Source organism: Schistocerca americana, chromosome 5 (genome assembly GCF_021461395.2).
Source record: "Schistocerca americana isolate TAMUIC-IGC-003095 chromosome 5, iqSchAmer2.1, whole genome shotgun sequence".
In the NCBI taxonomy this organism is placed as follows: Eukaryota; Metazoa; Arthropoda; class Insecta; order Orthoptera; family Acrididae; genus Schistocerca; species Schistocerca americana.
The window spans coordinates 126953973-126971743 of NC_060123.1; the positions used below are offsets into that span (position 1 = coordinate 126953973).

At 42.5% G+C, this 17771-nt stretch overlaps 1 protein-coding gene across 2 annotated transcripts in view; it reads right to left on the bottom strand.

The window, feature by feature from the left end:
* LOC124616679 overlaps positions 1-17771 on the bottom strand; it is a 79158-nt gene that overhangs the window by 18886 nt on the left and 42501 nt on the right. Inside the window, exons 4-5 of one of the 2 annotated variants that reach the window (XM_047145009.1) lie at positions 14560-14621; positions 8208-8305 (exon numbers count right to left, since the gene is read on the bottom strand). In XM_047145009.1, coding sequence (XP_047000965.1) covers positions 8208-8305; positions 14560-14621 — 160 coding nt within the window. The remainder of the gene's footprint in view (positions 1-8207; positions 8306-14559; positions 14622-17771) is intronic. The other variant, XR_006979863.1, reaches the window with a different exon arrangement.

Here is a 17771-nt window from a genome sequence, read left to right on the forward strand (position 1 = left end):
ACCCTATGAATGAATTACAGTTCCTAGCAGTTATAAAATGGGCAGGGTAGGCAACATGAGTGAGGGTATGTTCTGCAATAAGGGTACTTGCTAAACTAAATGGGGGTTACTGTTCATGCAGATTTAAATCTGTGTCACGCGTGATGAATTCTTACCAGAGGTCTATCAGTTTTACATTATAGTGCTATTTTTGAAATGGCAAGAGTGAATTTGAATGTTTTAATCTAAATTTTGCCATAAATTTTCGAAGTAGGGCTTTGGCGTGGTACATGTGTTGCTTGCAAGTAGCTCTGAGTTCTTTCCTGTGTTTGCCATACCGGCCTGTCCTGTTGGTTTATTCGCGCTGTTTAGCCATTGCGCTGCGCCTGTGTGTTCGTGTCATTACGTTTGCGTGACTCGTTGCCACGTAGCTGCGCTCGCAACGCTTGTGTCTGCTCCCGCCCTCGATTTTCTTAGGTTACCGCCAAAGCCCGATAGTTCTATTTTCTTGTGTATCTCTGTAACTGAATTTGATCCACTCTGTTGCCTCTTTATTCCTAATCTTAGTCTGTTATAGAAGTGGGTTCTTGGATTTCTGCCGCCAGCAGTCTGTTACGTGTGGCGCCGTCACGGTATCTTGCCTGGAGGTGAGAGTGATTGAGCTACTTTACTGTTGCTGCCGCGGCCTAAATTTTTATATTCTGAGAAATTTTGTTATATTTTTTTTAAAGTCATTAGTACTAATTGAGGCTGAAAGGGCAAACTAATATGTTTCAATCCCATTGTGCTTGGCTGATTCGCCCTCAAATTGAATGTTTGAATAATTCGGTTTTCTATTGCCCTGGTAGAATTTTGCACAGAGCATAACTTAATCATAGCTAACACTTGGTTCAAGAATCATGAAAGAAGGTTGTACACATGGGAGAATCCTGGAGATACTAAAAGGTATCAGATATATTATATAATGGTAAGACAGAGATTTAGGAACCAGGTTTTAAATTGTAAGACATTTCTAGGGGCAGATGTGGACTCTGACCACAATCTATTGGTTATGAACTGTAGATTAAAACTGAAGAAACTGCAGAAAGGTGGGAATTTAAGGAGATGGGACCTGGATAAACTGACTAAACCAGAGGTTGTACAGAGTTTCAGGGAGAGCATAAGGGAACAATTGACAGGAATGGGGGAAAGAAATACAGTAGAAGACGAATGGGTAGCTCTGAGGGATGAAGTAGTAAAGGCAGCAGAGGATCAAGTAGGTAAAAAGACGAGGGCTAGTAGAAATCCTTGTGTAACAGAAGAAATATTAAATTTAATTGAGGAAAGGAGAAAATATAAAAATGCAGTAAATGAAGCAGGCAAAAAGGAATACAAATGTCTCAAAAATGAGATCGACAGGAAGTGCAAAATGGCTAAGCAGGGATGGTTAGAGGACAAATGTAAAGATGTAGAGGCTTATCTCACTAGGGATAAGATAGATACTGCCTACAGGAAAATTAAAGAGGCCTTTAGAGAAAAGAGAGCCACTTGTATGAATATCAAGAGCTCAGATGGAAATCCAGTACTAAGCAAAGAGGGGAAAGCAGAACGGTGGAAGGAGTATATAGAGGGTCTATACGAGGGCGATGTACTTGAGGACAATATTATGGAAATGGAAGAGGATGTAGATGAAGATGAAATGGGAGATACGATACTGCGTCAAGAGTTTGACAGAGCACTGAAAGACCTGAGTCGAAACAAGGCCCCGGGAGTAGACAACATTCCATTAGAAATACTGACGGCCTTGCGAGAACCAGTCCTGACAAAACTCTACCATCTGGTGAGCAAGATGTACGAGACAGGCGAAATACCCTCAGACTTCAAGAAGAATATAATAATTCCAATCCCAAAGAAAGCAGGTGTTGACAGATGTGAAAATTACCGAACTATCAGTTTAATAAGTCACAGCTGCAAAATACTAACGCGAATTCTTTACAGACGAATGGAAAAACTGGTAGAAGCCAACCTCGGGGAAGATCAGTTTGGATTGCGTAGAAATGTTGGAACACGTGAGGCAATACTGACCTTACGACTTATCTTAGAAGGAAGATTAAGGAAAGGCAAACCTACGTTTCTAGCATTTGTAGACTTAGAGAAAGCTTTTGACAATGTTGACTGGAATACTCTCTTTCAAATTCTAAAGGTGGCAGGGGTAAAATACATGGAGCGAAAGGCTATTTACAATTTGTACAGAAACCAGATGGCAGTTATAAGAGTCGAGGGACATGAAAGGGAAGCAGTCGTTGGGAAGGGAGTGAGACAGGGTTGTAGCCTCTCCCCGATGTTATTCAATCTGTATATTGAGCAAGCAGTAAAGGAAACAAAAGAAAAATTTGGAGTAGGTATTAAAATCCATGTAGAAGAAATAAAAACTTTGAGGTTCGCCGATGACATTGTAATTCTGTCAGAGACAGCAAAGGACTTGGAAGAGCAGTTGAACGAAATGGATAGTCTCTGAAATGGAGGATATAAGATGAACATCAACAAAAGCAAAACGAGGATAATGGAATGTAGTCTAATTAAGTCGGGTAATGCTGAGGGAATTAGATTAGGAAATGAGACACTTAAAGTACTAAAGGAGTTCTGCTATTTGGGGAGCAAAATAACTGATGATGGTCGAAGTAGAGAGGATATCAAATGTAGACTGGCAATGGCAAGGAAAGTGTTTCTGAAGAAGAGAAATTTGTTAACATCGAGTATAGATTTAAGTGTCAGGAAGTCGTTTCTGAAAGTATTTGTATGGAGTGTAGCCATGTATGGAAGTGAAACATGGACAATAAATAGTTTGGACAAGAAGAGAATAAAAGCTTTCGAAATGTGGTGCTACAGAAGAACGTTGAGGATTAGGTGGGTAGATCACGTAACTGATGAGGAGGTATTGAATAGGATTGGGGAGAAGAGAAGCTTGTGGCACAACTTGACTAGAAGAAGGGATCGGTTGGTAGGACATGTCCTGAGGCATCAAGGGATCACAAATTTAGCACTGGAGGGCAGTATGGAGGGTAAAAATCGTAGAGGGAGACCAAGAGATGGATACACTAAGCAGATTCAGAAGGATGTAGGTTGCAGTAGGTACTGGGAGATGAAGGAGCTTGCACAGGATAGATTAACATGGAGAGCTGCATCAAACCAGTCTCCGGACTGAAGACCACAACAACAACAACATTGCCCTGTCCAGTATTTAGACTCATTTAGACAAGATAATTGTTTGCCTTTAGGACTGGCTGGTTCTAGTGGTAACGTTTGTTGATCTTTGTGTTATGAGGGTAGCCCAGAAAGTAATGCACCGTATTTTTTCTTCAAGAATTCTTTATTGAACAAAATGAGAATTACACACACGAAAGAATGGTGTTTTATCTACACACCCCACTTTACCGCGTAACGTCCATCCCGTTCTATGGCCTTCCTCCAGCGCGAAACAAGGGCGTGTATGCCCTGTCGATAGCAATCTTCGTCCTGGTGGCGCAGCCAGTGCTTCACTGTGTGAACGTCCTTTGCTGACTGACTGATGCAGCGCCAACTGCCGAGTCGTAATGCGTCCGTCCTCGCGATAGACAACATCAGCTCGCTGCAACATGTCAGGTGTGACAGCCGTGGACGGTCTCCCCGACAGCTGCAAATCGTGGACTCCTCCAAACCACCTTCTGACGACCTCAGCCTCCGTGCCCAGCGACTAATCGTACTTCTGTCGACGGCAGATTATCCACAGACTTTGCACAAGCATTTGTGAATATTCCCCACACTTTCTTTCTCTGCAGTAAGAAATCCAATGAAGGCACGTTGCTTGTAACGTACATCACCTACAGACGTCATTTTGGGACTGTCCTGCAGCTAGGCTATCTGTCGGAAGTGACGGTAACTTGGCGCGCTCAGTCACGAAACTCCAAATAATACATAGGTAACGTTTCGCATTCGTGGCGTTGTTTTCGTCTAAGAAAAAAAATGCGGCGCATTACCTTCTGGGCAACCCTCGTATTTCTGTATTTCCACTTTATGTAAATTTTGGAGAAGTTACATTTAATTGCCTCGCAGGAGCAAAACTATTTTTAAATTTACCCTTTATAACTTGGTCATGTGCTGGAGAAATTGACAACTACTTGGCCCCATTGTTTAGGTGTATTTAATTTTTTATTATTCTGTTATCTATTTGCTTTTACATTTTTAGAGGAATTTTATGCCCTTTAATTATTTGTCTAGGAAGAACATTATTTATTTGAGCCTGTGCGGTTAAGTGCAGTCTCAGCACGACTATGGTTTGCCAGTAAATTTCCTGTGCAATATGAAGTTAATATTGTATATGAGACGCAATTTTACTGTAATTTTGGCATTAAAGAGCTGACTGAGTACCCGTTTTTGTTTCCCTGAGGGATGATATCAGTTGCTGAAATTCTGACTGATTGCTATATGAAATGTTATTTACTGTCGTCGTTACAGCCAGTTACACCGAGTGATTGTTAATCCAGTTCTGAACTTAAATACGGAGTGTATAACAATGAATGCTGCTGCCCCTGCATGTTTTGGGGTCCCTCCTTCCACTCCACAGCAACTTGCGCTACACCTTGCGTCATTTTAGCTCAAAGACGTATCAGTAGGTTCATAAAAGGAAATCAGTCAAAAGGCACAGTCCAAGTAAGTAATTAGATGCAGTTTGGTCGGGAATATGGAATTTTTAGAGAGGACGAGACAATCTACCTTCCATAAGGAATAGAATTTAATTAATGACCAAGTAAGCAAGTGTATAAGAATTTTGTGAAAAATGTTTGAGATAGCGCAGATCTACAGATTTGTTCCAAAATTGTTGAATATTGAACAAAAAACAGGGGTCGTTAGATGAAATGAAGGTCGATGCACAGCTATTGGAACATGTCATAACAGGTGATCGAACATGGGTTTACGAATTTGACATCGAAACTAAGGTCCGCAGTTCGTGGTCTCGCGGTCGCGTTTTTGCTTCCCGAGCGTTGGTTCCTGAGTTCGATCCCCAGAGGGAGCAGGGATTTTCACCTGCCTCGAGATGACCTGGTGTTTGTGTTGTCCTCATCACTTCATCATCAATCATGAAAGTGGCGAGTTTAGACTGAGCAAAGGTTGGGAATTTGCACGGGCGCTGATAACTGTGCCGTTGAGTGCCCCACAAACCAAACGTCATCATCATAATCGAAACTAAGGCTCATTCATCCCAGTCGGAAGCAAAAAATAACAAAAGCTTCAAAAAGTCATCGTTTCACATGAAATTAAAAACTCATCCTGTAGAGAGTCCTGTAGGGTCTTGCAGCACACCACAATGTTAAAGAAATTCGAGACACTGTGTTCCAGTTATCATCTGGGAGCGGCACAAGGCTGAGGACACAGCCAGTTCGCCGAAGTGCCACATGTTACGTCAAGGTGCAGCAGAGGTTCTGGTAATGAGGTGTCGATGCAGCAGCATCCCAACCAGCGCTGCATTCGTTAATTGCCAGACAGCTGAACAGTCACTAGGGTGCTGTTTTGTTACACATACCGCTGGACCCACCATGCAGAGGTTCGAACTGGCAACTGTAACGAGCGGGTTGTGAACACCCCACAACCTGCTCACCAATATCCGTGGTTTGGAGCGCCGCGCCACTTTGCCTCCCCACTGGCCTGCGACAGCCGCCGCTTTAGGGGCTGTGACCGTGAGCTGATGACTCAGCTCCTGGTGCGTCAGCATTGCCGAGCCGCCGCACTACCGCCCAGCCAATCCACTGCAGCGTTGCGTCTTCCCCATGGGCTGCGACATCGATGCCTGACCACACCCTTGGAACATGAACACCAGAGGCCAATGCTAGGACGAGTCACTGGGCAAGAGTGCGTGTCTTTAACTACTGTAGCTTCATCTCCGACGGACTCTAATATCACTAGGCAAACCATAGAACGCCTAATGCCGAGGTGGGAAAGCCACTGCCGCACTTATCACTAGAAGATCGGCTCTGCCACCCCTCCCCTGCAGTCTTGGCAGCCTTGACCCATCCATTTTGGCACTCAACAGGGTACAAGCGACTGCCTATCTTGCTGCACTGCTCCAATAGCTATCCCAGAACTAGTTCCAGAAGTGTTTTTGGATATTTCATACTGGACTGGCATAAGTGTGTAATTTCTAACGGGAACTATTTTAAAGGAGATAACAGTGGTGTAGACAAAAAACTCTCGCTGTTTTTTGAACACATCTCATACTTTGTCGATAACTGAAAATGAAAATTATATTTAACTGAGTATTTTAACGTAGTTTATTCTAATTACAATGCAGTTAATTATTTTCTCCCCTTCTAGTAACAGTTTAGCATCAGTCGCTGAATCAATGAAGAACTCCAAACGGTTGAAGAAAGGTGCAGAGGTTATTACACATTTCAAAAGCAGTCGTCAAACAAATGTGTACAATTGCAAGCTTGTACCGCTAATGTCGCATTGTAGTAGAATTATTCACCACGTTTTATGCTAGTTTTTCTGTAGGCCGAAAATCTCCTCCGTACGAATAAAGGTACCTTGTAAAACTCGACTTGCTCTCATTATCCGTGAGATGCATAGGGCCGACCTGATGACGTGATGAAACACAGGAGCGTTATTCTGTGGGCAGCGATTCAAACCCTCGTCCGGCCTTCCAGATTTGGAGTTTTCGTGATTTCTCCAAATCACTTAAGGCGAATGCTGAGATGGTTTCGATTTCCTGCCCTGTTTCTCCCCCAGTTCCGAGTTTGTGTTCCGTCCCTAGTGACATCATCGTCAAGCTACGTTAAACCTCCGTATTTCTTCCTTCCAGAGAGCTGCTGATAGCAACGACCAGGTAGATACCACCTTTCGCGACCTCCAGAAGGCGTATCACGCTGTTCTGAACTGTCGCTTAGCGAATGGGATCTGGAAAAAGCTTTACCACTGAATTCAGAACGTAGTAGCACACTGAACTCAACTCAAGACATTCTTCTGAACGGGGCTAAATCGTCGTATGTAAAAGTAATATCGGAAGTAGACCGAGGCAGTGTTTTCGTCTGATGCAGCTCTCCACGCTAGTCTGTGTTATGCAAGCCTCTTCATTTCTGCATAATTATTGCAACTTTCATCCATTTGTACTGAAGCCTTCATCTCCCTCTATAACTTTTACTGCCGCCCCCCCTCAAATGGTTCAAATGGCTCTGAGCACTATGGAACTTAACTTCTGAGGTCATCAGTCCCCTAGAACTTATAACTACTAAAACCTAACTAACCTAAGGACATCACACACATCCATGCCCGAGGCAGGATTCGAACCTGCGACCGTAGCGGTCGCGCGGTTTCAGACTGTTGCGCCTAGAACCGCTCGGCCACCCCGGCCGGCGCCCCTCTCACTCTCACTCCCCTCCCACCCCCCCCCCCCACCCCCCACACACACACATTCTCCCATTACCAAATTGGTAATTCTTAGGTTTTTGTCATTATTGTTCACAGAATATATAAACGCTCTGGTGGGCACCATCGGAAGTTCCTTGAAGCTGTTCACGGATAATGTTGTTGTCTTTAGGAAGGTTACAACGCCAGAAAATTCTAGATTAATCCGGAGAGGAGCTACACTTTTGCAGAGACTGGCAGTTGATCATCGGCGCAAATAAATATTAGCTTCCGTACCGACGAAAACTGAATCGACCATATAAAGCGAGTAGGATAGCAGATGCCAGATTGAGATTCAGTATCACAATTATAAAGAGGTGTAACTCACGCACGGGAAAAGTATTTTAACAAAAAACGAATTCGCCTGATTCCTGTCTTTACTCGCCCGTGAGGAAACCGTGCCAGATAGCAGCAGTAGACGAGACAGTGAAGGTGCAAAGAAGAGCACCACGCTTCGTTACGGATTCGTTTAGTAAGCTCATGTGTGTTATGGAGATGTTCATCAAGTTCTCCAGGCACTACAGGTGACGCGTTGTGCATCACAGTGGACTTTCCTGTTTAAATTCGGAAAAATTAGGGAAAGTATTACTTTCTCTGACATACATAATGGTAATATCCAAGAAATTTGAGCTGATACGGAAAACAACCAACAGTTTTCATGAGCACGATTCGCGAATAGATTAGGAAAGAGGGAAAACTATAGAGGTACACAAATTAACATCCGTTTCGCTTCGTTAAGGAGGTGTGCGAATTGTAGATGCAGATATAAATTCAACATCCTCTAGTAAAGAGACATTTTGTAGGATACTTACGTATCATTCTTTGGGCGACTTTGTACCTCCAGAAACCGTATCCACCAGCTGCTAACATAGCCATCACTCCAACAACTATCCATGCAGTTGCTTCAGTCCTGGAACATCAATAAGAAATCCGTTTGAGACTCGCGAAATGGCTGGCTCTGAGCACTATGGGACTTAACGTCTATGGTCATCAGTCCCCTAGAACTTAGAACTACTTAAACCTAACTAACCTAAGGACATCACACAACACCCAGCCATCACGAGGCAGAGAAAATCCCTGACCCCGCCGGGAATCGAACCCGGTAACCCGGGCGTGGGAAGCGAGAACGCTACCGCACGACCACGAGATGCGGGCAGACTCGCGAAAATTATGTCCACTCCTTGTTATTACAAACGTTATTATGAACAGTTGCACTTTAAAAGAGTCAACGTTATGGTTTGAAAGTGTCGAGTAGCTCTCAGAACGGGAATATTCCAACGATTCTCCAACTACATCCCAACGCAAAGAGTAGACTAATCGCGAATTGTAGTCGGATACAAAGAGGGCGGGCACGTTCGTGTCAGTTGCATTCATTCAGTCAATCTTTTTGTTCGGTGAGCTTCCAAACAGTAGCGGCAGAATGTATTCCGTGTGAAATGCAGTTTTAACTTTATTAACCTTAGCAATACCAAACCATTTTCCATGATGCACATTACCAAGGGGGCGGGGGAGGGGGAGAGATTCGAGCCCACATTAAAACAACGTTTCAAAAAAATTGATCAATTTTTGTTGAATTTTATTAACAACAAACTTGAAAAATAGGTACCGATGTGTCCTCAGAGTCCAGAACCTGAAAATACCGCTTATTTCTCTCTTAGCAACATCAACGCATTGTCAGTAACGCGTGAAACCGACTCCTTGCCCACCGCAAAATAAAAAAAAATTAAAAAAAATGTATAAAAATGCAAATGTCGTTCATTGCTACAGACTTTTTCTCTCAACATACTGTTTAAACAGATACTGAGCGTAAGAGAGGCCCTCAAACTGCAAATATTGAATACGACCTTCACTAGGAAAAGTGGCATTTACTGCAAAGACCTAAAATTCAACTGGAAAATTTAAAACTTATGGGGAATCTGGTAGAAGCACTAATGTAAAACAATAATTTTTCAAAATTTTAAAACATAAATTGCCGACGAGGACTCGCACGTCATGTACGTATAGTCCCGCCAGTACCACAGTAGTGTTGAACCTCGGAATTGTCTCCTTCCTCACGTTGCTACTTAGCGCTCTACTTATTGTACCACACCTTCTGTTTCTACTTACTGAGGGAGAGTAAGTGTTGTAACTGCGACCGGGACGATCGCGGGGTAGCAATGACGGAAAGCGCGGCGGGACCCGCGGAGAGGCCCGCCAACAACAACACAACGGGAGAGGACGGACACGACCAAAGGAGGACAGAACGAATACAACAAGATCGAACAACGGAGACACAAGGAAACAAACACGTCCACTCATTCAAATTCCGAGGCGCGCGGTTCCAGAGTATGCTACTTAACCCTCGCAATACTAAAGCGAGAGTGGAGAGAATTATTTCCGACCACATTTTGGAAGAATTATCATGTAGTCAGCTTATTGATTATTATTATTATTATTATTATAACGATTTTTCCCCTTTAGAAGAGCGATTGAACTTCAATTCATAATTTCATCTCCGGACGTTTTTCTTCTTTCAAAAAAATGGTTCAAATGGCTCTGAGCACTATGGGACTCAACTGCTGAGGTCATTAGTCCCCTAGAACTTAGAACGAGTTAAACCTAACTAACCTAAGGACATCACAAACATCCATGCCCGAGGCAGGATTCGAACCTGCGACCGTAGCGGTCTTGCGGTTCCAAACTGCAGCGCCTTTAACCGCACGGCCACTTCGGCCGGCTTTTCTTCTTTGCTTCCCAAAATTATATTCTACATATACTCCTAAAGGGGAACAATCGTTACAATAATAATAACAACAAAGAAGTAGCGGCAGAATGTATTCCGTGTGAAATGCAGTTTTAACTTTATTAACCTTAGCAATACCAAACCATTTTCCATGAAGCACATTATTATAACGATTTTTCCCCTTTGGAAGAGCGATGAACTTCAATTCATAATTTCATCTCCGGACGTTTTTCTTCTTTGCTTCCCAAAATTATATTCTACATATACTCCTAAAGGGGAACAATCGTTACAATAATAATAACAACAAAGAAGTTGACTACATTATAATTCTTTCAAAAGGTGGTCACAAATAACTCTCCCCCCCCCCCCCCTCTCCCTTTAGTATTGCGAGGGTTAAGTAGCATACTGTCCCTCAGTAAGTAGGAACAGAAGGTGTGGTACAATAAGTAGAACGCTAAGAACCAATGTGAGGAAGGAGACCAAACAAAATGGTTCAAATGGCTCTGAGCACTATGGGACTTAACATGTGAGGTCATCAGTCCCCTAGAACTTAGAACTACTTAAACCTAACTAACCTAAGGACATCACACACATCCATGCCCGAGGCAGGATTCGAACCTGCGACCGTAACTGTCGCGCGGTTCCAGACTGTAGCGCCTAGAACCGCTCGGCCACTTCGGCCGGCGGAAGGAGACAATGCCGACGCTCATCACTACTGCAGTACTGGCAGAGTTGTACGTGCATAAGGTGGGGGCCTCGTTGGCAAGGACTGAACTTGAGTCGAGGCCCCCGAAGACCAATTATGCAAATACTTTAGCGAGAAGCTACATTCCAAACAAATTTGTAACTGTACGTCATACTGAAGTCAGTGCCGGCTCTCAACCACATACTTCGTAAGCGGCCCCTTTGTAATCCCGTGGATACTGCCAAGTTCTTGCTTCTACTATCGTATACTTTCAGTCCTCTCAGTTTTAGCTGTTAATTATCATACACGCTGCGTATGAGATCATCAGTTTTGGCGATACTCTAAAATTTTGTCATTTAACAGGAAATGTAGAGCGTCCGTCGTACGTTTGCATTTCTCTTGCTGTCCGTCTTGTCACCCGCACACCTGATCGAAAATATCGCCAGAAAGGCACAAAACGGATAGGTCGAGCAAGGTCTCCATTATCACCTGACCCCAATCCTATTCGCGTTTCTGTCTATGGCGTCCTTAGAAGATAAGTGTACGGCACTTCCGTTACTACTTTTGAAGAACGGGAGCATCATATTGTGTAGCCACATCATGATTTACGAGATGATCTGTTGGAAACAGTTCGTAACTCATTGGAGAGACCAGTGCAGCACTGCCTCCAAATAAGAGGACCACTCATTTCTTCTCGATTTTCCAAATCGGGATAATAACTGTCAACAGGATTCATTACCCCGAACTTTTTGTACGAAAACACTGTAACGTTTATAGAAATACTTAAATGAATGCATGAACTGGAGTTATCGTGTAGCGTGTTGTAACTGCAAGTGGTATGCTTACTCTGTGTTATTGTTAGAAAAACTTTATACAGACTCCCAATACCAATAAAGAAATACAGTCACTGCAAAATACATTCAGCCCCTTAGGTACTAAACCCTCTGGTCCTGTTCAAAACTGTGCATATAACAATGAAATAAAATTGTCTTACCTCTAAAGCAGCAACGGTGGATCGCGTTATATTCTACTCTCTCATGAAGAAGAATAAAATATATTACCTACAAGCTCAGCGGTGTGCAATGCTCTTTTGGCTGATAAATGAAAACATTTAAGAAAAATTGTACGTCTTTAAAAAAAAAAAAACATTTTACCTTGACAGGGAGGCGGTAGTGATTTGGGTGAATGACTAAGACTGCTTTTTTCAAAAGTGGAGTTGTATTCGAAGTTAAGTTTGGCTTTTCAAAACATCTGACAATTGAAATTAGATTACTCCGAAATGCCTAATGAAAATCTTTCTTTGCTGAAGTAGTCACAATCAATGAGATTTGTACAGCAAGTATTATGTAACATCACTAAAGAGCATAAAGACAAATCATCAAATTACGTACACCTGTGTTAACCAGTCTTGGAAACATTTTAAAAGGGAAATATGTAACTAGCCTATATATCAGTTCTGTTTACGTACATTCTGGGGTTACTCAACAAGGAATTCACTGTTATCAGTTATCAGCCAACTCATTTACTAACGCGCTGGTAAAATGAGAGCAATAAAAATTAATTTCTTTATCTTAACTGCGAGAAGCCTTTTTCTTCCACATTTATATTACCAATAATAAATGAACTCGTAAAGCTTCTTGATAATATGAACTCAGTAATTCTTTCTTGTCACAATAAAATTTACATTTCATCATTTCACTTTACATTTCATTGTAGAATCACCCACCATTTTTAGCTGCCTATTTTACGTCCAGTGTAACGCAAAATATTGGTATGAGAAAATGCCTACATTATAATGTAACACTTGGTGGTTTAACAGAGCACACTACAGAACTGCCTACTGCATCCTCTTTCGTTCACACACACACACACACACACACACACAAACACACTCGCTGCTGTGTGCCAATCGCTCACTTGCTCAAACATTACCACCTCAGACCAGAAGCAGTATCTTTGGCTCTGCGATCGTGCAAAGTCAGCGATTCTCCTTTATGGAGCCTATCAGAGTCATACTTCGTGTACAATATAATAGTTTCATTTTAGGTTATATTAGTATCATTACCATATTCGGGTGCCACGTATAAGTGTACCCCAGTAGACTCCTCTCAACACTTAAGCTTTTTATGTAAAACAAATGGTATTAACATTCTACATATTTATTTTTAAGGTCTACATATTTATTTCTCAACAGAGTTGCCCTGGCGACGAACACATTTCTCCCTACCAGAGACCAGTTTGTTGACACAGTCACTGCAGAATTTTTGACTTTGTTGACAGAGCCACAGCCCCACCTCTGCTTCCATGACTTCATCACTATCAAAGTAAGTCCTCGAAGGTGTCCTTTAAGTTTTGGAAACAGATGATCGAATAGGGCCAAGTCGGGACTGTATGGAGTATGATCGCTGACAGTGAACACAAGGCCTAGGACTGTTGCAGATGTCGCTGCTTTCGTATGTGTTCTAGCATTGTCATGAGAAAGGAAAGGGTATTTCATATGTGGGCGAACGCTTCGAATTTGAAACTCGATTGCAGTAGGCTATTTTTCGCTCACCGACATAGTTACGTTAAACGCAGCCATGTTACATGCTACAATTTGGAGCCCTCTGGCGACAGAGGGTTGCAAATCTGTAGACAGAAAGAATAAAGATGTAGAATGTTAATAACGTGTGTTTTATTTAAAAAGTCTTACGAGTTTTCACATAAAAAATTCGCAGACATTACTTTTCAGCACGCACTCGTGACTTTGTGGTTAATGTTTCCGTGCAAAGGTGACATTAATATATATATTACACCAAAAACATATTTAGTTTTCTGCATTGTATTACACTTTTTAGAGTAAGCAGTAATACGCTGCTTAATACACAATCATATTCCCCCCGTCTGAGGTTCCAGTCGTCCGTCGGGCATGGACGGTGTTGTCCTTAGCGTAAGTTAGTTTAAGTTAAAGTACTGTGTAAGCTTAGGGACCGATGACCTCAGCAGTTTGGTTTCATAAGATCTTACCACAAATTTCCAATTTCCACAATCATAACTGTTATTTACTGCAAGTATTATTGCAAATTCAAACCACATTTTGTGTACGAATAGTGACTGTATGTCATACAATATGATAATATTACTGACACTGTGATGTAAATTTGTGTCTTACCAGTGGAATGTACGGACCGTAGTAGTACTTAGACACCTGATCACGACGTTCTTGCAAAAAATTAATTTACGAAATAAGAAAAATAAGTATTTAGGACAGCCGCCTCGGATGTCTACCATCCGTCGGCTAGTACACTACGGCCGTTCACGTCGCTAGGTCTGTTCCACACAGTACGCTCTCGCAGGCTTCAAATACAGCACGTACAGGAGGAGTACTTCAAAGTCAAGCTCGTGAGGCTGTGTTTATCTTCTTTAAATTTGTCTCAAAAGAAACCAAAGAGGGAGTCTGATAGTTGTCTACAGCTAGAGGTCAAGTCGTACTTCGTGCACTCTGCCACACACTGAGGTTATGAGCATCTCTGTGACTGCCTGGGTAAAAAAGTGCCACTGCACCTTTGAACACCTCTAGCGTGGCGCCTGTATTTCCTTCTTATGTGTAGGGGTGCAAGAAACGATCCTTAAATGTAAACCCGAAACAACCCTATGAAATGCATGCTGACCTTCAAAAAGCTGTTAATTTTTACTTCTAAATCACAAGGATGAGTACTCAGTACTAGGTGTATTCTGATCACTTAGAGTATCGGTAGGCATGCAACAGTATACTTACCAGCTAGTTGCAAAACGCCGGCCAAGGGTTGCGTGGCCGACCAGCCAGAAGCGGCAGCAAATCTGAAATGCGTGGCCACTGAGTCTGGTAACTTCCTCCAAGGCAGAGAAAAATTCTTCATTTAGTACAATCCTACCGATGAATGTGGCAATAAGCATGCAGGTACGTAAGCTATCATTTATTGCAGTTAAATTACGCTACTACGAAAAGATGTAGTGGGTCACACTTTCATGAATTTAAATTTCTAACCCTGCACGTACTAGTTCACGGGTGATAGTGAAAGTTCCGGCGAGCGGTTCGATTTGATGTGGCGACCGTGACAGGACTTAGTCAATTTTGTGTCACCATTACAAAATTTTGATTTACATAACCTTCACTTCTGTAAATTTTGCGTTGTAAACAGGATATCAGTTTTGGTAGGTTCATGACAACAACCTGTAGAACAATAGATAAACGACCAATTGGAACAGTTAAGCTGTTTGGTCTTGACTGTGTGAAACTTTCTATTAGACACGAACGAAGCCAGTACAAAATTGGGTCAGATCATAAAGTACAAGATGAAACTTTACCCATGGATCACAAAATTGCTGACGATAAAGTAGATCAGCAACATGTTAGGAGATAGTTCAGTGCTTCAACAAACATCAGAAACAGAGACCATGTCGTTAGTAGGAAATATAGATAGCGCAAGTGACTTAGACAATCCACTGAGCAAATCATCAAAATTTTAAATGTGGAGTAATATTTCATTCCGATACAAATTCAAAGTGAACCAAAACTAATATGGAGGCGATGCAGCTGCTGCTGATTTAGTGAATTTGTTAAACAGTATGGTGGCTCAAATGAACACTAATATTAACATTATGGATATAAGTATCACCACACAGTTCAAAAAATGGTTCAAATGGCTCTGAGCACTATGGGACTTAACATCTGAGGTCATCAGTCCCCTAGAACTTAGAACTACTTAAACCTAAGGACATCACACACATCCAAGCCCGAGGCAGGATTCCAACCTGCGACCGTAGCGGTCACGCGGTTCCAGATTGAAGCGCCTAGAACCGCTCGTCCACAACGGCCGGCACCACACAGTTGGAAACCAAAATTCAAGTAGCGAATTTAAAACTGAAAAATGAATTCAAGATTCAGATGAAGGTTGGATACAAACCTTTTACAAAAAAATTATGCCAATTTAGCTATTTTGACTACACAAAGCCAACGCATAACACAAATAAGTAAATCAGCAGGTAACGTAAAAGCTGAAGTAACCAAAATTCAGTCAAAGGCTACCGAAGTTGTGGAAAGGTTCGACTGCTAAATTCAGAGGATACAGGAGACGGTGGAACCCCTAACTGACAGGAAATTACGCATGTTAATACAGGGCTGTCAGAAGAGGCTACGGACGAATGTGATGAGTTGCATAACTCTGATATGAGTGTGCAACAGAGTTCATAAAGACAAGGAATTGTTACGATTATAAGTCACACACATAATACACACATGACCAGTCACATACAGTCAAACACATAACAGCTGCATACTGCTGATGGTACACTAATCTAAGATCTTAAGAAAAGAGAAGATGTTCGCACCTCGGAAGAAACAGGGAGATTGGCATCCATCAGACTTCATAACAAAATTGCAAGCATGTCTTATCTGAAGAAATGCCAGAAAAGGGAAAAGTCAATCTCGTGATTGATTTGTTATTTGTGAACACTTGTCAACTGAACTTGGATGTGGAAAATTGGATATTTTCAGTATTTAAGAACAGATTTCGGAAACATATTTCGTCTGTCCAGAAGCAAAACAGCTTATGGAGCGAATTTGTTGTCACAAGAATGCCAGAAAATGGAAGTGGACCTGTGCAAGAGTATTGCGAATTGTGGTTCAAGATGTTGTAGTATTTGAAGCGTAGCACTTCTGAATCAGAGATGGTATGGGAACTCTGGCAATAGCTGCCCAGTGATTCTAAGCAATACGTAGGGAGTAATCACCGTATTTTTGTTTTTGGAAAAACTAGATGATGAGGATAAATGGCACGAAACCCGCTACCCGAGGATTCAGGAACCAAAACATACCTGAACGAGGTGGTAGAAACGATCATCAAATAAATATGAAGAGAGCAAGAGGCCGAGGATGTTATTCTCAGTGTGGAAGAGGAGAAGAAGAATGAAACTAAGTGCCCTGCGGATCGAGGGCCTAACTCAAGCGAAAAAGAAGAAATGCCCAAAAAAACAATAACAGGCGTTATTCGAAGAACTGGCAAAGAGAGATTGGGGTCGAGAGCATCAAGTGTGCTTCTCATGAACAGCGGTTACGAAACCAAAATTGTAAAAGGATACAGACGGTGAAAAGAGAAGAAGAAACAATCTAGTGGAGGAGAGGAGATAGAATTGAACCGATCGGAATCGCAGGCTATAAGTAGAGCAGATAAGAGGGTTCAAGGTCACACAACCACAGGTGGAAGCACAAGCTGCCAAAGACACTGCTAGCTAGGGCATAGCCACCTATGGTAAACTAACATACGCAAACAGCGACAAACGTCGGCAAGCCCCTGCATATCAGCAACACTGACTGGCAACTACCAGCTGCTATTAGAGCCGACCAACAGGCCACAGCAGGGACACCGACGAGCTCGCCCACAGACGCACAAACAATCTGCCAACATTCCCTCACACTGTGCCTCCGGTATATGACCTATCGGACACAAGATCGATAACAAACCTAACTGTTGCAGGTTGCTGACGCTGAACGAGGACTCTGTACCAGCACCCAGCGCCAGCCGCCGAGCAGCACAAACGCACAACGTCAAGGTATCGACATGTATGATACCCACTACTAACAAAGCCTATTCTTGCATAACCTATCGCAGGCAGCAAGACAACCGCTACTGCTCTTACCGCCCGACCTAACTTTCGAAGAGTTTTTTTTCCCTTGGCTCTTGCCTTGGCATTTTTTTTTTTTTTCCTCTGCCCTTCAAACCGCTACCCTTCGTCAGATTTCGATCAATCTATCTCCAGATGAGCGCGTATTAATGGTTAATCCTAACCAGACGTACGCAAACATCGCAGTACCCACATCCTGCGACACCTCACTTTAGTAAATACTAACCCTTATGCAGAGATGGCAGTAGACCTTTTGTGTTGGCCATCATGCCGGTGTGGGCGTGGAGGGGCTCCACCTCGTGTTTAAAAGGTTCAAGGTCAGTAAGC